Below are 25566 nucleotides of genomic sequence, written 5' to 3'. Positions count from 1 at the left end.
AGGAGTGTTGATTATCCTTTCATAAAAAGATTTTTGCCCAACAGCACTGAACTATCTCTTGCCAAATGTCCGATAACCATGGGGAGCAGGGTTTTTGTGAAGGGGCCATTTGATAAGGAATTAGTAATTCTACATCAACCTAACAGGTATATGCTTTTAAATGTGTTTAAACCTGTAAAAAAAGACAATTCACTCCTTTCCCATTGCTAGGAGAGGAGTTTGCAGACAGCAACCAGATGTAAGTGGGTGTCAGTGGGTTTGTCGACCAGTGAAAAGGGGGTTAAGCGTGTCAGGGAGTGGAGGAAAGCCAAGGCAGCCGAAACATGTTGAATGTCAGTATGCAGACTGATCTGAGCGATAAAATTGAGGGGAAGGAAAAGGGCACATGTGAGCATTGGCACAGTCATTGATGACAGAAAAATAACATGGTGTTCCTTCATCAACAGCCCCATTACTGTACATCAGTTGATGACCTCATTGTGTTGGTCAGCATCCCAATGCCAAGGGCTTCATCACCACAGTGAGATATTATTTGAGTGCATGAGCAGTGAGGGGTCGGCCCATGAGGAGAGTGCACAGCGTAGATGAGCCCGGTGATGAATTTTGCCTGAGTGAAGAACAAAGGGAAATTAACTTGACTGAATTTGAGGGTGAGGAGTTCAATCAGCCAGAAGACAGATAGAGCATAGCATTTACACAAGAGCTATTAGAACTCTGCACTGCGTGTTGTTGGGATAGTTCAATGTCTTATGGAGGTGCTAACAGTTTGTACTAATTGATTTGAGATGGAGGTGAAGACATAATGCACAATGGCCACAGCTATACCTGGCATTCCTATTTTAAGTTAAGGGTGTAACGGAGTGCAGTCAGTTCCCGCAGTAATCAAGGTTTGTTAAACACCTCCGCAGTGGATCAACACCCAAAAGGCCTGATGTCATCCCTGAAGTGAATAAAGCCCAGGTCACGATGCTTCGTATGGCAGCTATTCACTGATTGACACAAAGTCTGGGCTGGTGGTTGAGACTCTGAACGTCAAAGAAGTGAAGAGCAGTTCCCTGCTAGAGGTCGAAGGTCTGGAGGAGCTGGGGGAACACATTGTCTCCATCTTTGTACCATATCAACTTGTCTGCTCAGAGATTAATATGGAGGAGTATGTCAACATCACATATGATCTGTGGCACATTGTCTACTGTGTGAAAAAGAGTCCGCCGAAGTGCCACAATGAGAAGCTACTTGATTGGAGGATGACCACCAAGCATCCACGCTGTGCTAGCTCATGTAACAGAAGTGTGACGAAGCTGAGGGAGAGTTGATATCTGCCCTGCACCACATCACCAAAGCACACCAGTGGGCATCTGGTGAGATAATTTTGAAATGTGAGCATAAGTATGACACAAAGAGAAAAATGTTCCTGAGAGAGAGCTTTGAGGCGCAGCTCCATGCTGCACTGGACCATAAGTACAATGTGATCATAGAGACTACAAAGAGCACAGAGGTCAAAGAGCAGATGAGGCACCTCAGGGTTCGGGTTCGGGTTAGGGTTCTCAAAGGCTTCTCTGCAGTATGGCTGCAAAGGACTTTGTTGCAGGAGCATCAAAGTGTTGTGAGACAAATTCCATTCGGGCAGCGCTGACGGAACATTCTACGGAAACAGCAGAGACCACTGGTCAGCATAGAGTTGGTGTAAAAAGTCAGACAAAGCCTGGTCAGTAGCAAAACATTATCAGCAAATCTCAGCCAAGCCCAGCACTGTCGAATCTTGAGGCCATTTGAGAAGCTCAGTTCCCAACTTTGTTTGGTCCCATGAACCCTTGCAACTCTGTCAGATGAGCTCAAGCTCAAGTGATCTTCTTTAACACCACCTGTAATGTAGAAAATGTTCTAGTACAGATTATGTTCTGGCAGTTATTTTATTACCATTAATTTGACAGGCACTGACAGTTGGAGACCCTATTGAAATTGTAAGGATTTATTTTTTCAGGCCAATGAATTGGCTTTGTGAGGGCTTTAACATGCTCAAATACTTACCAAAATTTGCAGAAAATTTAAAAGTGATGAAAATGAACTTCTTCTGGCTATATTTTAAATGGGCGCGGCAAAATGCCCCCCCGAGTCCCCCGGAACGCCTTCACATTTACCGATCTCCAAAAAAATCGTTATAAAGGTGTATCATGACCAAACAAACAAAAAGGTCTAGAGGTGCAGTTTGAAAAACGCAACATTTTGCATTAAGTGGCACATTTGGCCATATTCCAAATGTTTATTTGAAGTACTTGTACCAGGGCTTACATCAGATCAACTTCAAGTTGAGATGAGTGTCATCACAACAAGTTGCAGATACAAACTATCGATTTTTCAACACGGTGAGAACCTGACATGTCACAAAGGTTTTTATTACACGCCTGTCAATATTTTCTCAGGGTCATAGCACAACCTTCTGATCAGTGTGAAAATGTAATTGTTGTAACATTGTCCAATTAAAACAAAATTGCTCACTCTACATCAGAGCCCCTACTTGAACATATCCATTAATCTGTATGTAATAATACTGATGGCGCAACCTACTGGCAACCGGAAATAAGCTTTGTTTTACAACAATCATTCAATTTACATAAAGTTTTCACAGTGTGATGTAAAATTTATAGTGTTGACTGTAGTGAGCAATTAGCAGGCAAGAATCGACATCACGAGATGGACGCAGAAAGGGAAGCGTTTATCCTTGCTGCAGTGCGCACAACGCATGCAACACTTCAAAATGCATGTGCTCGGGCCCGTTCAGTGCCGCTTTAATGCTTTAAGTTTGTTTAATTTAATTATTGAGTATTTCTACTTCACTGTACTTTACTTTTACTTGTAATGGAAAAATTACTTTACGTTCTTATTACTTTTACCTTAGTGATTGATCCAAATTCTTCTTCCACCATTGGTTAGGTCTATTTATTGCTGATACTTTAGTTCTTGTTTAACAAGTACTTGTAACGGAGTATTTTTACTGCGCAGTATTAGTACAGTACTTCCGTTTCCTCTTCGTTCTCCAGTCCAACAGGGTTCGCTGCTGGCTAGGAGCTAGGAGTCTCTGTTTCCTGTCGCTGGCTGCCTTTGTTCGCTCCAGAGACTCAAAGTGCGCAGAAATGAGGAACATGTCCGCCGTGCAGCTGCTGCGGGTGTCGGTACATGCGCGGATCACTGCTGCCGCTGAAGACTTCCTGCTGCAGGTGGAGAAAGGAGGAGGAAAGGCTCAAGTCCCAGAGCTGAGAGCGCTGCTCACCTCGCGGCTCGCGGCCGCGGGGGAGGAGATCCTTGCGGGGCTTGAGGAAACCTTGGCAGAATACGAAGCCAGAATGGAACAGACAGAGCGGTCCGAGCGGGAGATCTGCCGCCAGATGAAGCTGCTCGATGCCGTAATGCAGCCCGTAGTCCGGCTGCACAGAGCAGGTCAGTCCCGGGAGGAACCGCTCACAGGCTAACGTTAGCTAGCATCAGCTCGAGCAGCGGTGTTCCAGTTTAACTGCCGGCCATATCAACTGGCGACATGTTTACCTTTTCCAGATGTTGACGGTCGTTTGCAGAGCCGGTGGCAGATTCGTCATTTTCACAAAGATAGATAGATAGATAGATAAATAGATAGATAGATAGATAGATAGATAGATAGATTACTTTATTCATCCCCGAAGGGAAATTAAGTCGTCATAGCAGCCGGTACATTTGAATACAATAAAATAAAATATAAAATATAAAATATTGTGGTAGAAACAATAAAAACAGAAACACAAGATAAATGGGTAGATAAGGTGCAGTGGCAGATGATGGTAAGTACTGATGATATGGTGGTAATGCTATTGTTACAGTATATATATATAAAAAATAGTACAGTATATATGGTATATAATATATATTTATATATGAAAGTAATTATACCAATATAGTAATAGCAGTATATAGTAATAATAGCAGCAACAGTATATATAATGATAATAATAGTAAAATATAATAATAATAACAACATGTACACATGTATAAATATGTGTATATAGACTTATCTATACAAAGAATATATAAAGAGTATGATATAATATATGATATATAGTACGGGTATAAATATAAGTATTTGGCGATACAATAGATAATATGATATACTATTAGAGTGTAAGAATATGTAGACTGAGTGTGCAAAAGACAATATTATTGTATAAAATGATGAATTGAGACAGGTATATTTAGTGCAGTTCTGTGATGGTGGCTCTGACAGAGGTAGAGGAGTTGTACAGTCTTATTGCGGTTGGGAGGAACGACTTCCTGTATCGTTCCTTAGAGCAGCGGGGTTGAATGAGTCTGTGGCTGAAGCTGCTCCTTAGCTTGTCCAGTGTTATGTGGAGGGGGTGAGAGGGATTGTCCATGATTGCCAGCAGTTTTGCCAGCATCCTGTCCTCCACCAGCTCCTCCAGGGTGACAAGCTTAGAGCCAACCACAGACTCTGCCTTCCTAATGAGTTTTTTCAGTTTGTTGGCGTCCTTAGCCTTGATGCCCACACCCCAGGACACCACAGCAAAGAAGATGGTGCTCGCCACAACAGACTTATAGAACATCTGCAGCATCTTGTTGCAGACATTGAAGGACCTGAGCCTCCTCAGGAAATAAAGTCGGCTCAGGCCCTTCTTGTAGACGGCCTCTGTGTTGGTGGACCAGTCCAGTTTATTGTCCAGTGTGACACCCAGGTACTTGTATGCAGGGACCACCTCCACATCCGTCCCACCGATGCAGACAGGAGAGGGAAGGGGCTTGTTCCTCCTGAAATCCACCACCATCTCCCTCATCTTCTTCACGTTGAGCTGCATGCGGTTCTCCCCACACCACTTCACAAAGCTGTCAACCAGGTCCCTGTACTCAGCCTCCCCTCCGCCCTCAACACACCCCACAATGGCCGTGTCATCAGAGAACTTCTGCAGATGACACGTCTCTGTGCAGTGCTTAAAGTCAGCAGTGTATGTTGTGAAGAGGAAGGGGGACGGCACAGTTCCCTGGGGGGCCCCGATGTTACTGATCAGACGATCAGACACACAGTTCTGTAATCTCACAAACTGCGGTCTGCCCGTCAGATAGTCATCGACCCAAGCGATGAGGGGAGCACTCACCTGCGTGCCCTCCAGTTTGGCCTTCAGCAGTCTGGGCTGGATGGTGTTGAAGGCGCTAGAGAAGTCGAAAAACATGATCCGGACTGAGGTGTTGGGTCTGTCCAGGGAGGAGTAAGCCTTCTGCAGCAGGTAGATGATTGCATCATCAACCCCAACATGGGGCTGATATGCAAACTGCAGGGGGTCTTGTGATGGGTACACCAGCGGTCTGAGGTGGGCCAGGACCAGGTTGGCGTTGAACCTATTGAAGAACGTGTTCAGCTCGTTCGCACGTCGTTCATCCCCAGCTGCTCCCCCATCTTTCCTCTTGAAACCAGTGATCTCCTTCATACCACTCCAGACGTCCCTGGTGTTGTTTTCCTCCAGTTTGTGCTCCAGTTTTCTTCTGAAGTTGTCCTTGCTCTCCCTGATGCTGCGCTTGAGCTCCCTTTGAACCCGTTTGAGTTATTACATTATTATTACATGTCATTTAGCTGACGCTTCTATCCAAAGCGACTTACATGTTTAGAACACTCATCATTTTATGAGGGGCCATCTAGGGGTTCAGTATCTTGCCAAGGACACTTAGGCATGCAGATGGGATAGAGTGGGATTCGAACCGACAACCTTCTTGTTGCAGAGCACCCGCTCTATCCCCTAGGCCACGCTCTCCCCTGAGAGAGTTCTGCTCTGTCTCGTGATCTAAAGGCCCTCTTCTTCTCGTTGAGAAGGGCCTTCAGGTCGCTTGTAACCCAAGGCTTGTTATTTGGGTAACAGCGGACCTCTTTAGTGGGGATGGTGTTATCGATGCAGAACCCAATGTACTCAGAGACACAGTCAGTCAGGCCATCAATGTCCTCACCATGTGGCTCATACAGAGCATCCCAGTCTGTGGCCTCAGGATTTTTATTATCAAATGCACGCAGATAACAATTAAGCAGTCGCGGGCAATGAAATGCTTGAGTCACAGGCTCTCTTCTAACAATGCTCAAGAATAAAAAAAATTGGATGCGCACCAACCTTTATATCAACAAGCACACAAAACGCCCACTTATAGTTAGCAGGCGAATCGATTCCAGATGAAGTGTCCTCAATTGCCTGTATCACCATACCACTTTATTTGTGAAAATACAGCCACAAATTAATGTTGTACAGGCGCTTTGTGAAAATGACGAATCTGCCACCGGCTCTGCAAACGACCGTCAACATCTGGAAAAAGGTAAACATATCGCCATTTGATATGGCCGCCAGTTAATCTGGAACAGCGGAGTTAATATGCCACTTCCTGTCTCTTTCTGCTACACCCGGCTGCTCCACCTCTCACCTGAATAATGAGGAGGAGGTGATGCTGTTGTGAACAAGTCTGTGCAGAAAACCTGCTGCTCTGTTGCTCATGTCTGAAACAGAAAGTATGGCCACATTTCTCTGAGTTTTTCCCACAGGTCTTGTCTGAAAGCAGCTTAACCAACTAACTAACTGCCCTAGCCCCGTTCTCCTCTGTTAGTGACCTAATTGGTTTATTTGTGCTCAAAATGATAAACTTGTTTACCAGAAACTCTTATTTTTATGCTGCTTCTATTACAAGCTGTGTCGTAACACCAACTGTAAACAACCTCAACATCTCTACTTCATGAATGTGATCGTTAAAAAATCACAACAGTCGACATTAAACGACACAAAACAAGTTTTCAGGAAACTCTGAAATGATAAATGTGTGTATTTGTGTTTCAGTGAGTCCTGCAGATGTCCAGCAACTGATGGTGAATAAAGAAGAGGTTCCCCCTGAGCAGCAGCAGTGGAGCCCCCTTGTGGACCAGGAGGACCAAGAGCCCCCCAACTTAAAAGAGGAACAGGAGGAAACGTGGACCAATCAGGATGGACAGCAGCTTCAAGGACTGGAGGAGGCTGACATCAAGTTCACATTGACTCCTGTCGCTGTGAAGATTGAAGAAAAGGAAGAGAAACTTAAAACGTCAAAGCTTCATCTGAGTGAGACGAAGGAGAACAGAGCGGACTGTGGAGGACCAGAACCAGTCAGGAACTTAGGTCCTGATGGACGTTTACAACCAGGTCCTGAGGACAAGACTGAAGACTCTTCTGAGACTGAAGAAAGTGAGGATGATTGGATGGAGACCAGGGAAAATCAGAGTGATTTAAATACAAGTAATCACAAACAGCCTCTGAGTGATATTGGATGTAAGTCAGAATTTTTGTTGTATAGTTCCTCTGAGTGTGGTAAAGGATTTAACCAAATGGGCCATGTAAATTCACATATGAGGAAGCATACAGGAGAGAAACCGTTTAGTTGCCCTGAGTCTGAGTGTGGTAAAAGATATAAGGATAGGAGCAGTCTAAATACACATATGAGGAGTCATACAGGAGAGAACCAGTTTAGTTGCCCTGAGTGTGGTAAAAGATTTAACAAAAGGGGCCATCTAAATTCACATATGAGGAGTCATACAGGAGAGAAACCGTTTAGTTGCTCTGAGTGTGGTAAAAGATATAGGGGTAGGAGCAATCTAACTATACATATGAGGAGTCATACAGGAGAGAAACCGTTTAGTTGCCCTGAGTGTGGTAAAAGATATAGGGATAGGAGCAATCTAAATAAACATGTGAGGAGTCATACAGGAGAGAAACCGTTTAGCTGCTCTGAGTGTGGTAAAAGATTTAACGAAAGGAGCCATCTAAATTCACATATGAGGAGTCATACAGGAGAGAAACCGTTTAGTTGCTCTGAGTGTGGTAAAAGATTTAAGGATAGGAGCACTCTAAATAAACATATGAGGAGTCATACAGGAGAGAAACCATTTAGCTGCTCTAAGTGTGGTAAAAGATATAGGGATAGGAGCAATCTAAATAAACATATGAGGAGTCATACAGGAGAGAAACCGTTTAGCTGCTCGGAGTTTGGTAAAAGATTTAACAAAAGTGACCAACTAAATGGACACATGAGTAGTCATACAGGTGAGAAACCGTTTTGTTGCCCTGAGTCTGAGTGTGGTAAAAGATATAAGGATAGGAGCAGTCTAAATAGACACATGAGTAGTCATACAGGAAAGAAACCGTTTTGTTGCCCTGAGTCTGAGTGTGGTAAAAGATATAAGGAAAGGAGCAGTCTAATTATACATATGAGGAGTCATACAGGAGAGAAACCGTTTAGTTGCTCTGACTGTGGTAAAAGATTTTATGAAAAGGGCCATCGAAATACACATATGAGGATTCATACAGGAGAGAAACCGTTTAGTTGCTCTGAGTGTGGTAAAAGATTTAACTCAAGGTACCATCGAAATTCACATATGAGGATTCATACAGGAGAGAAACCGTTTAGTTGCCCTGAGTGTGGTAATAAATACAGTCGTAGGGTCAATCTACATAAACATATGAGGAGTCATACAGGAGAGCAACCTATTAGTTGATCTGAGTGTGATAAAAAAGATTGAAGATTCAGTCCAATGTACGATTCGTGAGGATTCATGAAGGAGAGAAGTCAATCAATCAAATTTTATTTGTATAGCCCATATTCCCAAATCACAATTTGTCTGGAAAAACGTAAGGAAAAACTACTGAAAACCCTTTTAACGGGGTAAAAAGGCGTAGAAACCTCAGAGAGAGCCACATGTGACGGATCCCTCTCCCAGGACGGACAGAAGTGTAATGGATGTCAAGTGCAGGAAAACATCAAGAATAAAGTTTTTAGCAGCATTGATGAGGCTAAACATTTTGAAGGATAACTTCAATACTATATGTCAAGCAGTCCTGCTGCAATCATAGTCCATGGTCAACAGCCACCAAGATCATTATCAGCCATCCAGATCGGATCCACTATAGTCCACAGTCATTGTCCACTGCCACTTATTTCGATCCATCATCAGCCGCCGACGGCGGATCCCGTGTCCAACGGTTAGCCCGCACGATATAGAATCCTCCATACTGGATCCACCATTGCTACCTCTGATGCGCGATCCACAATCGTAATCCATGGTGCGGCCACAGCTGGCCCGGATCTGCGATAAAGCAAAGGGACTCGGGGAAGGGGTTAAGTCATTAACATGTACTGATGAGATATGACTTACTTCGATGTGATAGGGATGGAGAAGAGGAAGGAGAAGCTGGAAAGAGTAGCTCTATGTGTCATGTCTCATAAATTCCCTTTGCGTTTTAGCGTCATCAGTGGTTTTTGCCTTGTAATTGATGATACAATGATACAGGCTGAACTTGGGGGTACACTAAGGCTCCAGGTAAATCTGACTGGCTACTGGTTTGTATGGTAGTACGATGAAAACCATGTGGCCCACTCAGTAGATCAGCCATCAATACCTCTATGCCTTTTTAATCTAAACGCTTCCTATTTTAGAACATAGGAAAAGTAACGTTCTGCTGCACTAATACTGGACACTGACACAATCACATCATTGCATTCCATACCTGTATCTGTATATATGCTCTCCGTATGTGATGTATGTGATTTATGTATATATGTCAGTGATGTGTTAAGTGTACAAGCTACTGGATGATCTGAATTTCCCTCGGGATTAAAAAAGTATCCATCTATCTATCTGTCTATCTAATTAGCTCTTACTATAAACTTTATCAAAAAGGAAGGTTTTGAGCCTACTCTTAAACGAACAGATGGTGTCTGCCTCCCGAACTGAAAGTGGTAGATGATTCCACAGCAGAGGAGCTTGATGGCTAAAAGCTCTGGCTCCTTCTCTACTTTTAGAGACTTAAGGGACGACAAGTAGGCCTGAATTCTGGGAGCGGAATGCTCTAGTGGGTTGATAGGGTACTAACAGCTCTTTAAGGTAAAATGGCACCATATTATTCAGGGCTTGAAAGTAAGGAGGAGAATTTTTTATTCTAGAATGAACCGGTAGCCAGTGTAGCGATGTCAATAATGGAGAAATGTGCTCTCTTTTCTTGGTTCTCGTCAGGACACGTGCTGCGGCATTTTGGACAAGCTGTAGAGTCTTTAACAAGTTACTGCTGGAGCCTCATAATAATGAATTACAATAGTCCAGTCTCGATGTAACAAAGGCATGGACTAGCATCTTGCTGAAAGGACATGTCTAATTTTTTAGATATTACGCAAGTGGAAAAAGGCTGTCCTAGAAATTTGTTTTAGGTGTTAGTTAAAGGACAAATCAGGATCGAAGATCATCCCCGAGTTCCTGACTGTTTCATTGGAAGCAAGGGCAATGTCGTCTAGCGCAGCTATGTCTTGAGATAATGTATCTCAAGATATACCCTCTGTTTTATCTGAGTTTAATAAGAGAAAATTGCGAGTTAGCCAGGTTTTTATGTCTTTGAGACATGCTCGAAGTTTAGTTAATTGATTACTTTGTTCAGGTTTTAATGACAAGTATAACTGGGTGTCATCCGGATAGGAGTGGAAATTTAACGAGTGTGTCCTGATTATGTTTCCTTGTGGAAGCATATATAATGAGAATAAAATTGGGCCGAGCACAGATGGCAACAAAAGCTTTATTAGGATTTATCAGCAGATATTCATATTATACATATTCAGAGTTCACTGTTTTAAATGGACTATAAACATTTTTAATGTCCCTAGAAGTATAACTCATTGAATAACACAAAAGATTTGTGGTTATATCACTTGTTTCTACTGATTTCTACAAAATGTATCTATTTTTCATAATGTACAAGTCATTTTAAGGTTAAAGTGTGTTCCTTGCACAGTATGAATGTGTTCTTAACTGACGCTTTTATCCAAAGCGACAATAAGTGCATTCAACCCCGAGGGTACAGACCCATGACAACAAGAATCAAGAAAGTTCATGGGATTAAATATGTTTCCTTTAAAACCTTGGTTTCTTGGTTCGTGAAACTCAATGATGCTGTGTGTTCTCCTTTATGTATAGAATGTGTTTCCAAGAATAAAAATCTAATAAAAAGATAATGGCGTCATCGCCCTCCTCCTCTTTGTTTCTCTACGAACGGAGGCTGCACTGGCTACAGTTGAATTGTCAGAGACACCTGAGAACAGAGACACCTGAGATGTCCCCAATCTATAAAAATTAAGATAATTATTTATGTATGCTTGTTTTTGTGCTGGGATGGTTTGGTTCCGTCGGTCCATCTTTGTGATACTGGACTCAGTAGATCACAGATCTATATAAACAACATAGATCATAGGGCACAGATTCAAATAAAACATATTTTATCTGATGAGCAATTAGCAGGCAAGGATCGACATCACGTGACGGACGCAGCAAGGGGAGCGTTTATCCCTGCCGCAGTGCGCAAAACGCATGCCACTCTTCAAAATGCATGTGACAGACAGTGAGGCCTTAATGAAATTGTAATCATCACAACAACATGGAGAAACAAACTGACTCAAAGATCGATTTTTCATCACACGGTGTGACAGTGGCGTGGCGTCAAAGTTTGATACACGTCGAACCAGAGACCACCGATGGATTCTCTGCCCATAGTCCAACTTTCTGCCACTAGTTGGACTATGTGCAGAGAATCCAACGGTGGTTTCTGGTTCGACTCCACCGAGTGACAATACAGAAACATACCTGGATGGACAACTGTCTAAGTGCCTACCCCACCCCACTGTCTAAGTGCTCCTGAGCAAGGTACCTTACTCCCCCAACATCTGCTCCCCGGGCGCTATGCATGGTTGCCCACTGCTCTGTGTGTCCTTCTGTGTTCACCAGATTGGACAAAAGCAGAGAACAAATTTCCCCCCATTTGCATGTCTTGTGTGTGTGCATGTGTGTGGGAGCAATAAATGTATCTTCATTAAAACCTGATGTTCTGTATCGCGGACATACATCGACCATGTATCCTTTGATGCTGAGCCGTAGACGAACAACTCCACTCCTGCAGTGACAGTGTCAGTGATCATAGATCAAAGGAATATTTATGTCTTGAAAAGATAACTCTCTCTCTCTCTCAGCATTGGGACATTTCCTCAAACCGTGAAAACATTGAGGTACGGCGACGGTTCATCCTTCGCCAAAGGAGATGATGTTGTCGAGAGGCGGTGGACTAGTGGCAGAAACTTGGACTATGGGCAGAAAAGGTCTCTGGTTCGTCTCTGGTTCGACTCCACGGAGAAACAACAAAAAGACAAACCTGGATGATCTGTCCAGAAATCCAAGAGGATTCTCCCTACCCTGTCTAGTGCCCCTGAGCAAGGCACCTTACTCCCCCAACACCTGCTCCCCGTGCGCAGTACATGGTTGCTCACAGCTCTGTGTGTCCTACACCAGATGGGTCAAAAGCAGATATTAAATTTCCCTACCTGCATGAGTGTGCCTGTGCATGTCTATGCATGTGTTTGGGACTAATAAATGCATCTTAATCTTAATCTTATTAATTCCACTGTTTCTTATCCTATCACCACCAAACTTCTGTCTCATGATCAGAGTCCAAGCCTGAACAGCTCTATGTGTCAATATTTCCTCAGTTATATTAATTTTGTTCAGGCAAAAGGCAAAACGCATGCAAGGCTTCAAATAACATGTGCTCGGGCCCACTCAGTGCTGCTTTGCAGTCCTAGAAATGTTAGAAATTGTATTTATGATTTGCTTCTTGTTAGCGTCGACTAGACTAGTTTGCATTGCACATGCGTAAAAGCCAAAATCGCAGTTTCTTGTTAAACTTACAACTACAGGAGCTACAGTTGTTTTGGCAATGTTGGTCCCTTATAGTTGGTACTTTCCAGGGTTTAGCAATCCTGGTTTATAGTTGGTACTTTCAAGGGTTGAGCAATCCTGGATATATATGTAATTGTATAAATCATTTCATATAATCTACATACTTATTAAATAGGGGATTTTACAATGACTTACTTTTATAACGTAATTTTGTTCTAGTACATATAATTCATTAATGTTTTTATTGATTCTGGACACTTTTGTAAATGAGGTTTAAGTTTTTAAATCTTAAATAAAAATAGATTCATAAATAAAATTGCTAAACTTTCTGAAACATGTTAAGATGTAATCTCTCTCTCTCTCTCTTACTCTCTCTTTATATATATATATATACACACACAGAATCAAGTAAGCTAATGTTTATTCTCTTAATCTCTGATTTTTACCTACGTTCCCTCCTCCTCTTGTTTTCTCTGTCCCCAGGCTTATTATGTAATCTATTCTGGTTTGAAAGAACTGAATGCAAACACTTATTTAAAGTGGAGTCACTTGTCTTCATGTATCCTTTGTTATTTTTAACTCTGATAAGCAGTTTTGTAATCATCAATTTGTTTTTACCTCTTCCACCTCCTTCTTGTTTTTTCTATTCCTTGACTCTTCATTTAGTTCTTGCTTGTAGCTCTCCCTCCAGGATTTTTTTTTCCTTGAGCCAGAGAAACCAGAAGGTGCTCATTTGGTATAGCTGCACACACTCACATACAAAAATGCCTTAATGCATGGCAGCATGCTGTGCTGTGTGCCCCCAGGGTCTGTGCGTGCATGTGATGGAGTATATGAAGAGAGTCGTTGCCCTGCTGTTGAACCCACTGCGTTTCTGTCTTCCTCTTCCATCTCTCTCTCATGTCTCACGTCTGCTGCACAGTGATCGTGGCCCTTTTCTGCACGTCTTCATTTCCAATACATCCAAACAAAATGAAGAACTGTATACCCCACACCCAGTCTTACTTTCTTTCATATGCTCTTTAACAATGTGAATGGGCCCTAATGTGTTTATTTATAATTCATCATGGAAATTTACTAAAAGAAATGAAAAGACACCCAAAATTTTGCATTTTTGCAATATTGAAAAAAATCACGTAGTACATGTATGCATCGTGCTGTTTGCTGATTAGATTACAGAATACTATGTGGGCTCTTTGGTGAGTTGAGAGGTTTCCTCCAATAACTTAATTTATAAAAATTAATGAACAATTTTATTCACAATATACTGGGTATAATGCTTGCCATGTTCTTAGTTTAGTTTGATTCATAACATTTGCTCATTATCAAAGTACAGCTGTTGCTTAATATTTTTGCAGACAATTTGCAAAACATTAACAATCAAGCAACAGCTGAGACTTTTAACCCAACTCTGGAAAGTCAGAAGATCGCCAAGGTCGGAACTTGATATTACTATGTCCATTCTTCTTTTAGCCACATTTTGGTCTCCACCACCGCCATTACAGTGGCTTGGGTCTTTAGCTGCTAAATGCTCCTGTATTCATTTGATTCTTTTTGCAGATTTGTGCTGCACGGTGTCTTTGTCATAACCAGGTGTATGTTACCAAGAAGAAATTTGCATAGTAACGCACAAGGATACATAACATTGTAGTTGTGTGACAGAATGGGATTTGTTGTATAAGGCTACATGAGAGGGAAGGAATCATCACACACAGGGTCACTGGTGATAAGGGGTATATCAGAACAAATCTCGCTGGTAGTTGGCCCTCTCTGTGTACCTGTTGTCTGGAATATATGTATGACAGCATGCTGTGTGCATGTTGCAGGAAGGTGTTATATTGGCCTTTATTGTAAATCTAAATCTAAATGGAGGATACTCTGAAATTGATCTAATGATCAACTTCAGTGTAGAATAAAAATATAGTGCAGTTCAACAGTGAAATGTCTCTCTGAAGGTTTTTTTTCCCCTTAATTATATAATATAGGTAATGTTAATTTATTAAGAAACAAGTTATTATCACTGGAAAACACCAGCAGCAGAATTTATGTTCCACTGTCCCATACAAATCTTTAAATGAAAAGGGAATAAAAATAAAAGGAGACTACCCCTGCCAGCAGCAGAGAATACATCTATGACAAGTTGATACTTTGAGTCTTTGATGTAGGAGAAAACCAATTCAACTTGAATTATAGTGGTACTGTCGATCAGATCTAAAGAAATTATACGCCTCCCTGTGTTTTGACCCGGATTTGAAGCCAGACTCAAATTCAACCTGTGCTGACCCTCAAAATAGGGCACAATGGAAGTCAACAAATGTAGGATGTAAGATATAAAAACGTATTTAAAAAAGAGGCACACACACGCACACACACACACACACACACACACACACACACACAACAATTATCAACGAGGTATTCTCATAGTTATTTTTTGGACAAATAATACTATTGGCATTAGAATTTAACATTGCAGAAGATGTCTTTGCTCACACAGCCTCAGTATTTCATGTGAAGGTGACTAATTTCCTTTTATCAAATTGAAGCTTGATGGCATATTCGCATTAGCAAACAATGACTATCAATGAACATGAATTACCATTTAAAGAGGAAGTGATGATGATGTTTGCATAGCACGAGGTGGATTTCTTTGTAAGAAGCCCTTCTGAATGAGTTTGTAAATAAAAGCCCCGGACTGAGATCAGTGAAGGGGAAAAGAGCTGAAGCTTACAATTAGCTCTTTGAACCTGTGCTCCACTCAAGATGGCTGCCGAGGCAATTGTTTCACCAACTCTGGCTGCCATGGAAATGCACGGGACTGGCGTGTTAATGGCGACATAACACGCCAGTCTTAATTTGCTCTGCTCCTCTTTGATGTACTTTATGTAAGACTCTCCAAAGATAAAATCAATCTTCCAAAAGAGGAATGGCACAGATACAAAGCCACAACATGAGTCAATGTCTTTGGTTTCCGGTAAAACCTTATTTGGATAACCACTCATACACAGTCACATGCATCCTCACATTAACTTCACCATGTCTGATACAATTTGATAAATTATATTGGATAGGGTGTGCTTGGGTGTAATTAAGATTTCACAGCCTCTCTTAGACATTCATACTGCAACACTTGTCTTTGGAAAATGAGAAGAATGACAGAATAAAGTCTCTAACTCAGGATATCAGCTTGCTCTGGGAAAGGCTGCTTTGTTGTGCTGGGTCTCCTGTGCACTAATTCATCAAACCATTGGAATGAATTTAATCTGGTGTGCATACAGCAGCAATTTGAGTGCTCAATGTCGTAAAATGAGCCTCGACGTTTAGATTTTTTCTCTCTATGCCCGCTCCAGGGTTGATGATAGTCGATGAGAAACCAAATCACTTCACTAAAAGAAGCCAAAAAGCCTTGTAGTGCTGAGAAAAGCCGCAGAGTTTGGTGATAACTGGGTTTATCAACCAAGGCAGTCTTATTTCACATTACACATAGACATTTGATCAATCGTTAATACAACTATATGGACAGGGCAGCTTTAATCTAATCTATTATTTTAATGCATTATCCATAATGTGGATAATGACCAAATCAAAACAAACTGATGTTCAGTGAATGTTCATTTGAAGCTGTCTCATTAAAGTGTCAGGCTTATTGTGCTTGATAAAGAGCATCAAGCAGCTGAATCATTGTAGGGACCCTCAGTGGTACCTACCCACTGACCCCTGTCTGAACCGGTGGGTGTGTGTGAGAGCCGACCCCCGGCTGAACCCAGCTGGTGTCAGAGGTCAGGGTTGAAGGCCAGGTCGCTGTGCCTAGGCTGAGGTGTAGCCTTACATACTAGGTCCTTGTCCTGGAGAAGGATGCAGAGCCACCTTCTGGACAAACTGGTCACTGCCAATGTAACAGTGCAGAGTTGCATAGTCCCAGTGTGGGTTTTGGTTTTCCTCTGCAATCACAATCACTATTATTATCAGCACGATAACAACCAGTCCAACAGTGCTTTAATACAACAGCATAGTTCCTGTTCTCCCTCTCTTCTCTTCACTCCTTTATCTCCTCTTTCTCCCATTTCTCGCCGCTCACCCCAACCTGTCAAGGTAAATGGCCACGAGTCCGCCTCTATTCGAAATCTCCTAAAAGGTGATTTTTCGTTTCCACTCTGACTAAGTCATTACATCTGATGGGAATTGTTCATTTCTGCATCGCAAGCAGCAGGTTTTAGATGAGTGAAAAAAAATAACTATGCACCCTCTTTTTATCAAAGCTGCTGTCCACTGACACTGAATCTTCTGGTGTCATACATTTTAAATGACATCTATAACTGTTATTAATTTAAATATAGTTTGGATTTATCCACTTCCGAGTTGACTTTAAGTCTGGGAAAAAAGTATCTTTGTGTGAGTGTATTTGCATACATATAATTATGTCGTATTTGCATAGCGGAGTGTGACAAAAGTCTATAGTGTATAGTGCAATGACCATTCACTGACCTTGACAGAGGTTTGTCTCCTTTACCGTGGTAACGTAGTAACCCCAGACTGACCCTTGCACTGGTCACTGTAGCCCCTGGATGACCCCTCCTAAGGGCTTGTGGATCAATGTGTGTGTGTGTGTGTGTGTAGACGGGTGAACCTGGCAGCTGGTCAAAGGTTCAAAAGGTGACTGAAAAAGAGGTTATAGTGAGAGACAGAGAAATATACTCAGAAAGAACCCAGCACATATATGCAGCCTATAGGCCCCTTGCTCTCCCCGTCCATTGCCATGTTGTCCAAATAGAATCAGCAAGTAAACACATGCTATCTGTATATCTATCTGTATATCTATCTATCTATCTATCTATCTATCTATCTATCTATCTATCTATCTATCTATCTATCTATCTATCTATCTATCTATCTATCTATCTATCTATCTATATCTCACTGATTTTAACAGTTTATTGCACATCAGTGGAGCTGCATGGGCCAAAATAATCTTTTATATCTTTTATATCATTGTTGTTATTTAGTTATTATTGTGTAATTGTCAACCATAAAATATACTTATCTTTTAAAGCACAGACAGGAGATGAGAGTTTATCAGGTTGGACTACTAGTAAAAAGATGAAAGAGGAATTATCTGTGTAAATATATGACCTGACAGAAAAAAAACTACAGAGAGAGGGCAAGAGAGAGGTGCGGTGAGTAAAAGGAAGAAAGGAAGAGAAGGTCAGACAGCAAAAGTGAGACAAATGAGGAGTCAGCAGGTCAGAGGTCAATGTGTGTGTGTGTCTCTGTGTGCGTGTATGTGTGTGTGTTTGTGTGGGTGGACTTTGAGGAGGGGCGTTATCCAAGACCTGTGATCTTTGGACCTCCATCTCTAATAGTGTGACTAAATACACATTGAAACAGTACAGACTCGGTGACTGGCTGTGGTGTGTGTGTGTGTGTGTGTGTGTGTGTGTGTGTGTGTGTGTGTGTGTGTGTGTGTGTGTGTGTGTGTGTCTGTGTGTATGTGTGTGTGTGTGTGGGTGTGTAGTTTCTCAAGTTGCTTCTCTTGTGTCTTATTGACGCTGAACTACTGTTTTTCCTGAATCCAACGGCACAATCATCTTTAGTTTCCAGAATAAGATCAAAGGTCACAGGAGGATGAACGTCACCGTTGTGTAATGGCAGACATAGCTTTATAGTTTTCTGTTCTTCCACCAGGTGGCATCAGGAAGCAACCCTGTTTCCCCTCAGTATGACTGGGTCTTATCGTCTCTTCCTAGTGTTCATGGGAAATCAATCCACCAGGATGCTGCTAATGGTCAACACTGGCATGCTTAATCCATCATAAGGAGCAGATCACTGTTTATTTTTTTTGTTGCTATTAAAAGATGATTTACATCACTAAGATTTAAAAAATATATTTACTGTAGACATTTGATGGACAAACAGGCAGACAGACACACACACACACACACACACTTGTTTTTTATGAGAATTTTTGCTTGCGATGAAAAATTCAAAATTTCAAGAGTAGACACAGCTTAAAACTTTCTATTTATATGTATCGATAAAAGCAAAATGCAACGAAGTGCAATGGAAAATGGATTTGCAAAGAAACCATAGCATGGACGAATCATTTCACTTAAATGTTACAATAGGAGATGAACTCTCCTTATATAAATATACACCATGAAAAATCATATTGGCATCATGGTTTAAATCTTTTGGGATGGAGCTCTTTTACAGTAATAACATCATCTTGTTGTGTTCTCCTCTTCTGCTTGTTTTGATAACTTAACCCGAATCTTAGACTCAAACATCATGCCCAAACGTAATGATATACTCTTTGTACAATTTAAGAAAATAGTGTGTGAAAAGATGAATATTGCACCTGAGAACTAAAAAGACCTTGTTTGAATATGGCAGTTGTGTTGACACATTGTTGGCAGCAGCCAGTGAGGTATCTACTGTAGAATACATGTGAATATCATTAGCCACAGTCTAATGGGGCTGTGGTCTTACTATTAAAGTTCAAAGTGAAAATGGCCGACAGTATTTTACACAATAATGAACTGGTGGTTCTGTTGCATGTATAATTCTAAACTAAACTTGTTGGAAGTATTTTTTGGATAGCATCTCCAGATGATTAACCTTTGGAGCAGATCAGTTAAAGGTCGAAGTCAACACAAATATGATCTGAAAAACAAAAAGACAATTCCCAGGCTATCTTGGCAAATATTAAAGCTTAACCTATAGCTTATATTGAAAAGTATTTACCATCATATGGTGTCATGCAGTTATACAGAAAATAACATAATGTTTATTTATGAATTTCTTAATGTTTCATTGCATTTCTGATTCCTATAAAACAAAAGATACAACAAACAAAACTTAAATGGCTCTTATAAATTTTTATAATTTATAGTTGACTCCAGTACTACGTCATTATTAAATGTGATTGTTAAAGCAAAAAAAAGGTTAGCATTGTCGATACAGCATGTGAAATGAGCAGTCTGTTGCTATGGTAACAGGTAGCCTCCATGATGAGAATTTTTTCACCATATCACACAATTTGGTAAAGAGAAAACCTGAGTTTTTGTAGGTTTGGAGGAAGACGAGGAGATATAAGAAACGATGAAGACAGGGAGAAGTAGACATGGGAAAGGACTGAGAGAGCAGAATGGTGATGAGAGGAACAGGGAGGAGGAGTTAGAAGAGTAATGAGGGTGAAGATGGAGGGATGGAGAGAGAGAGGGAAAGAGGGAGCAGATGAATGATGCTATTGGACAGTATTTCATGTCCGACTGTGATGTCTGCCACTGAGCTCACAGCAGGTTGTGTGTGTGTGTGTCTGTTTGTGTGAATGTGTGTGTTTGTGTGTGTGTGTTAGCTCATTCACAAGGTTGACTTTGTGTTTTATATGGAAAATGGTGCATGTGTGTTCATATGTGAGAGCGAGCAAACGTTATCCTTGGGTTATGAAAGGAAGAAATGCATGTGTGTATGTGAGTATATGCAGGGGTGTGTGTGTGTGTGTGCGTGTGTGTGTGTGTGTGTGAGTGTGTGTGTGTGTGTGTTTGCCCACTGTGAGATTAATTCAGCCCAATTAATTGGGTTGAGATTAAAAATGAGAAGAGGACACAGCTGAGCTCATCCCTCCTTCCTTCACTGATTATCTCCTTCTTTCTCACTATCCTTTCTTTCTTTCTTTCCTTCCTTCTATCCTCATCCCATCTTGGCCTAATTTTCTTCTACTAATTTGAATCCATGACTTTTAGATTTTACGTGGTATTTTGCAGAACACACATCTGGAACCCCCGTGGTTCTGCACACACATGCACGCAGACAGGCACAGATGGCTGGTGGGATTACAAGCTTTTATCCCAAAAAAACGTAAATGTCTTCAGCAGAATGATATGTAAATGTGTGTGTGTTTATATGTCAGTTAATATGAGATAGAGAGATGAAGTGTTTAACAATGACCTTTTCTGAAGAAAGAGATCGAGCATTTTAACCCTGCCTTATCCGCTGTGTGTGTATGTGTGTGTGTACGCACTTGTGTGTTTGTGTGTGTATTAACTGGCTTGCTGCTCGAGGTGTCTTGGTGTTACTGGTATCAACAGAAATAATTGAGTTGCTCAACAGACCGAGGACCAATCAGCACTTTATGTGTCACCCTGCAGAGAGAGAGCACTCCTCCTCCCGGTTCGGATCCCAGCTTGGCCGGGGCTGTCTGTGGAGTATGTATGTTCTCTCAGGGTCTGTGTGGGTTTCAAGCTTCCTCCAAAAGTCCAAAGACATGCCGATTGGGGTTAGGTTGATTTGAAACTCTATTGTATGTGTGGATTTGAGTGTGAATGTTTTTTTTCTGTGTATTTTTACTCTGAGCTCTGCAGAGGACAGGATATCACACATCACATCCACCGTGGTTCACCCCACTTCTCATCCAATGCCACTTGGTATTCAGCTCCCCTGTGACCCCTAAAAAGATAAGCAGTGTAGATCATGGATGCATTTTAGTTTATGGTGTCAAACTGTAGCTCTGGAGTCACTATAACTGCAGAATGAAGACAGAGAGATTGAGACGGAGAAAGGTGAGAAAACAGCCTCATTCCTTTTATAAATGATATATGCTTTTCACTGAGGTCATGGGCTACTTCCAAATCCAGAGTCTAAAACATTTACACATCTTTTTTTAGTCTACACTTTCCCCCCCGCCAGGCCCAAGAGAGCCATACCGCCAAACATCTGTATGGGGCATTTATGGGTCATTTATGCTGTCAAGAAAGCTGCAAATGAAAGCAGTCAAAACAATTAGCATCTCCTAACAGGCACATTTTGAAAAGTCACTGCAATAATAAGTTAACCTGTGTTGTTGGTATTGTGGGGCACAGAGATTTTCAATTGGTTATCCACTCATGGCAATATTTGGCACCCAGTTTTTAACACAGTACAGTATGAAAATGACAATATATGAACAAGCCAGTAATGTATGAACTAAAATATTGCTATGTACTTGTCATTAGTCTGGCTCATCTCAGATGTATAACAGTATATGTATGTATATAAAGCATCAATAATACACCTAATAAAACAAATTTAACTTGAACCGTGTGAAAAACCAGAAACTCAGCTGCCTTATGAATTGACACATCATCTGTTATACTATTAAGTTATGTTCCAGAGTATCCAGGGACCTCTGCTATCAAAAACCAATGGAAAGAACACAAGATGAATTTATTCAGACTGATGGCCATCACATAAACCCATTATAAAGACAAGTTATCTGAGATTTCTATTTTCGCAGTTGTTTTTCTTAAGAGCATGGAATTTAAAATACTTCTGGATGGTCCAGAAAATCTCCCTAGTGTCATTCCAATGGGAACGTCAAACTTCAAAGTGTCCAATATGGCCACATGTAGGTTTATGTTGGAGCCAATGGATGTTTCCTATTGTAGCTTTACTACAGAGAGATCAGGAAGCATACATGATAATGCATTTTAAGAATTTCCCAAAGATGGAATCACTTTGCCTCGCATATTATACCCTTTGAATTAGATATTTTTCCACTATCAAATCAAATTGCTAAACAATTATGGCTGCTGGGGAACTGAAGGCATAAAAAGAAAAAACTGTTTCCAATCAATCAATTGTTCATCTATACTCTGTTGAGAAAGGGTCATGCTATGAGAGGAGTACGTGAGTCACACAACATCATCTATCTAAGTCTGTGAACGTGAACTAAAAATGTCTGTGAACATGAACTTATATCGACACTAGAAGCTGAAAGTAAGGCCTGTCTGCATACTGCTTATTGATTCACTGTCTGTTGACTGATTCATTCAGTCATACAAGATGTATGTGTTTTTCAGGAGTTACAAAGTTTCAGTTAGGATCTCATGTGTTTTTTTCCTTTTCCAATTTTTACCCTCTTATTCTTTTTCTTCTACGTCCTGGCATATATTTGTGACGTTCAAACTAACTACTGAAAAACAATTAATCCCTAGTCCACATCAGATAACAAATGCACTACTTGGGACAAAAACAATATACTGTTGGTCAATCTGGGAGTAAGCCTCTGCTCAATTACCAGAATATCACTGTTGCTTTTGCTACATAAATGTTTGTCTGTTTGGACGAGGTCAGAGATCAGACGGAGGGAAGGCAAGGAAGACGAGGGGGGGAAGAGGGGGAGGGATCCCTGTGGAGGAGTACAGGATGGATGGATGGCTGGATCACACGGCACAGAGAGGAGGGAGTGTGGGAGGAAAAATGGAAGATGGTGAAGGAATGCAAGATGGTGACAAGGAACGAATGGTAGGCTGTATGTATGTATGTGTGTGTGTGTTTGCAAGAGTGTGTTTGTGTGTGCGTGTGCCCTTGCAAAAAGCAACATCCTGTACAATTTCATTGCTTGGGAACTGGTCAGTGCCCTCCACCACACCTACTCAAAGATGCACACACGTTCCATTGTGGCTCATTAGGTATTTAGAGTTTTTATTTGTATGAGTGTGAGTCTTCCTAAAAGGTGGTGCATTCTTCAGTACAAGAGCAGCTAATTTACCAAATCTTTTCGTTGTACTATTTTATTAACACTGTTTAAAATATAATTTGAGCAATAAACCCTTGCAGAGTTTGTTAATTGGTGAAATTATGTGTTTAAACTCATAGAAGCTTAATAAAGATTTGTATTGTACACTGTTCATATATTCAAATATAAATATATATACCTACACACACAAACATACTTTAAGAGGAAACATTTTAGTGTTAATAATGTAAATACAATTCATATCTAGTGTAATATAGATAAATAAATAATAATAATATTAATAATAACAATATCATACATATTTTTTTAGATATTACAGTCCTTGGAACACAACCTTGCAAATTGTCAGTGGTTGATTAATCTATGTTTACTAACTTACACTTTGACTTTACGCCAGCTCCTGACCAGATGCAGTATTTGTGGCTTGTCTAAGTGAGGCCATCTAAGCTTAAGCCTCTACTTGTGTAACTATGAGGCTGGACATAGAGCGCAAAGTTATAAGGCAAATGTGTTTATCGATATGCAAAATTTCGACATGGCAGCGCAGCATGTCACCTCTTCATCTTTTTGTTGTCAGTCTTGGTGAAGTCAGAATGATGATGTTGCACCTTATCATTCATCATCGAGACATCAAAAAGTGAACATGACTTTTCTTCTGGGAACAAAGCGCGAAGGAGAGAAAAAGAAGAAAGAGAGGGCTAACCTGGAGGCAGGTCAAATAGAGCGAGGAAGTATGCAATAGAGACAGATAGATGTGCATGCTCGGTCCCCCCATGCTGCGCGGAGTCGCTGGTTTGTGATCGTATGATTTTCACAGTGCCAAAAATGTCCCTGGTGTCTGAGTGGGAGGAGAATTATCATCACGGAAATTACCTTCCTGACACCTCAACTCTGACCTATGCTGTGACCCTTGAGAGGAACTGAGGCTTCGGAGGATATGCCTGTTTCCCAGAGAGACAGTTACAACGCAGCAGGAGCTAAGAATACTCCCTGACACACACACGAAAACATGCAAAGAAAATATCATGAAATATCTATGCAAGCACATATAGACATGCATATTGCACTTAAAAAAGACACAACTTAAACACCACACTCACACACCATGGGAACCATCGGTAGAACAGATTAGGAATTTTGAACTAATTTCCCTTTGCTGTCTGCTGCTTACTGTGCGTGTGTGTGTGTGCGTGTGTGTGTGTGTAGAGTGTACAATTTAGAAAGTTCTAGAAGTTCTACCATGTTTATTTGATTGGTTTGGTAGTTGCCAATGGCCTGAAAGAGAAACAGCAGCCCCTCACCTCCAAGCTCCTGTGTCCTTGAGAGGTGGGGCTGGAGGTGGTGCCTCCAGAAGACATCTCCTTCAACATGGCCTCCCAGCAGCTCGGTATCAGGGCTGTTGGGCTGACTAAAGCAGTTGAGGACCGAGTGGTCCAGTCGATCCAGGAAACTGTTCGACAGGGCAACGCTCCAAACATCAGGATTCAGAAGGTCAGTAGCTAGTCAGCTGACCTCGAAAAAGAACCACTACTAAAGAAATGCACATAAGCACAGACAAACACTGCAGCCAGCCAGTAGATATGAATGTTTCACTTATTTTTACAGGGAGATAGTTGTTTTCTCTGCGTTTTTGTTTGTTGTTGCATGAGTCACGTGTTAGAAGCATCATCAACTCCCCTTCTCGCTCGTGATCCATCCTGTGGGGGATCCCCTGCTGCGCTCACACATCGACTTTTCCTGGATATCAACGGACTTTATACAAGGGGGCCGGGTGGATACATTCTACAGTGCGTCTCCCTCTGACTTTTGCGTTTGCACATACACCTCCTCTGTAGAATATACAGAGGTAATGCAGAGTAGGCTACAGTGTATGTCTGAAAGGGTCTCAGGGTCTTTTTTTGGGTACCAAGTATTCCATCAGCTCGTGTGACCCCATCCCCTTTCACCATTGCAGAACAGGTTAACATGGACCCCAGTTAGGGAGCAAGGCCAAAACAAAAAGGTGAAAAAGTCTAAAAAGGTTTGGCTTAATCACTTGTCACACTGGATAAGACAAAATACATATTCCTGTATATGAAAATATTTATTTTGATTGTTTTCCTTTTTCAAATGTTGTTGCATTGGAGTTGGTGGCTCTCAGTCATTTTCATTTATTTAATTTATCTAATGTGACTCACGACTTTGATCACATGATGTGGAGCACCAACCGAACACACAAATACAAAACAATGGTATACAGCATGGCTGAACAATGTTACTTCGAAAAAGTAAGGACTTTCTTACAAAAAAGCATCATGTGTACGAATAC

At 41.3% G+C, this 25566-nt stretch overlaps 1 protein-coding gene across 1 annotated transcript; it reads left to right on the top strand.

Moving 5' to 3' along the window:
• Window positions 1–1405: 1405 nt before the first annotated feature.
• Window positions 1406–12933, top strand: LOC133971001 (uncharacterized). The gene is made up of 4 exons (XM_062408168.1): window positions 1406–1534; window positions 3039–3435; window positions 6843–7307; window positions 12040–12933. Exons 1-4 carry the CDS (start codon window positions 1406–1408, stop codon window positions 12063–12065), a joined length of 1017 nt encoding a protein of 338 aa, XP_062264152.1. The 3' UTR covers window positions 12066–12933.
• Window positions 12934–25566: the final 12633 nt, after the last annotated feature.

Source organism: Platichthys flesus, chromosome 16 (genome assembly GCF_949316205.1).
Source record: "Platichthys flesus chromosome 16, fPlaFle2.1, whole genome shotgun sequence".
In the NCBI taxonomy this organism is placed as follows: domain Eukaryota; kingdom Metazoa; phylum Chordata; class Actinopteri; order Pleuronectiformes; family Pleuronectidae; genus Platichthys; species Platichthys flesus.
The sequence above is the reverse complement of the archived record's forward strand: the minus strand, read 5'-3'. Positions and strand labels throughout refer to the sequence as shown.

Excerpts from the sequence above, each read along its gene's own strand:
- LOC133971001 (XM_062408168.1), top strand. The coding sequence starts at position 1,406 with ATGTTCCTGAGAGAGAGCTTTGAGGCGCAGCTCCATGCTGCACTGGAC. Across the intron at positions 1,535-3,038 it reads ACCTCAGGGTTCGGGTTCGG|TCCAACAGGGTTCGCTGCTG; the intron begins GTTAGGGTTCTC and ends TTCGTTCTCCAG. Across the intron at positions 7,308-12,039 it reads GCCTCTGAGTGATATTGGAT|CATTGGGACATTTCCTCAAA; the intron begins GTAAGTCAGAAT and ends TCTCTCTCTCAG.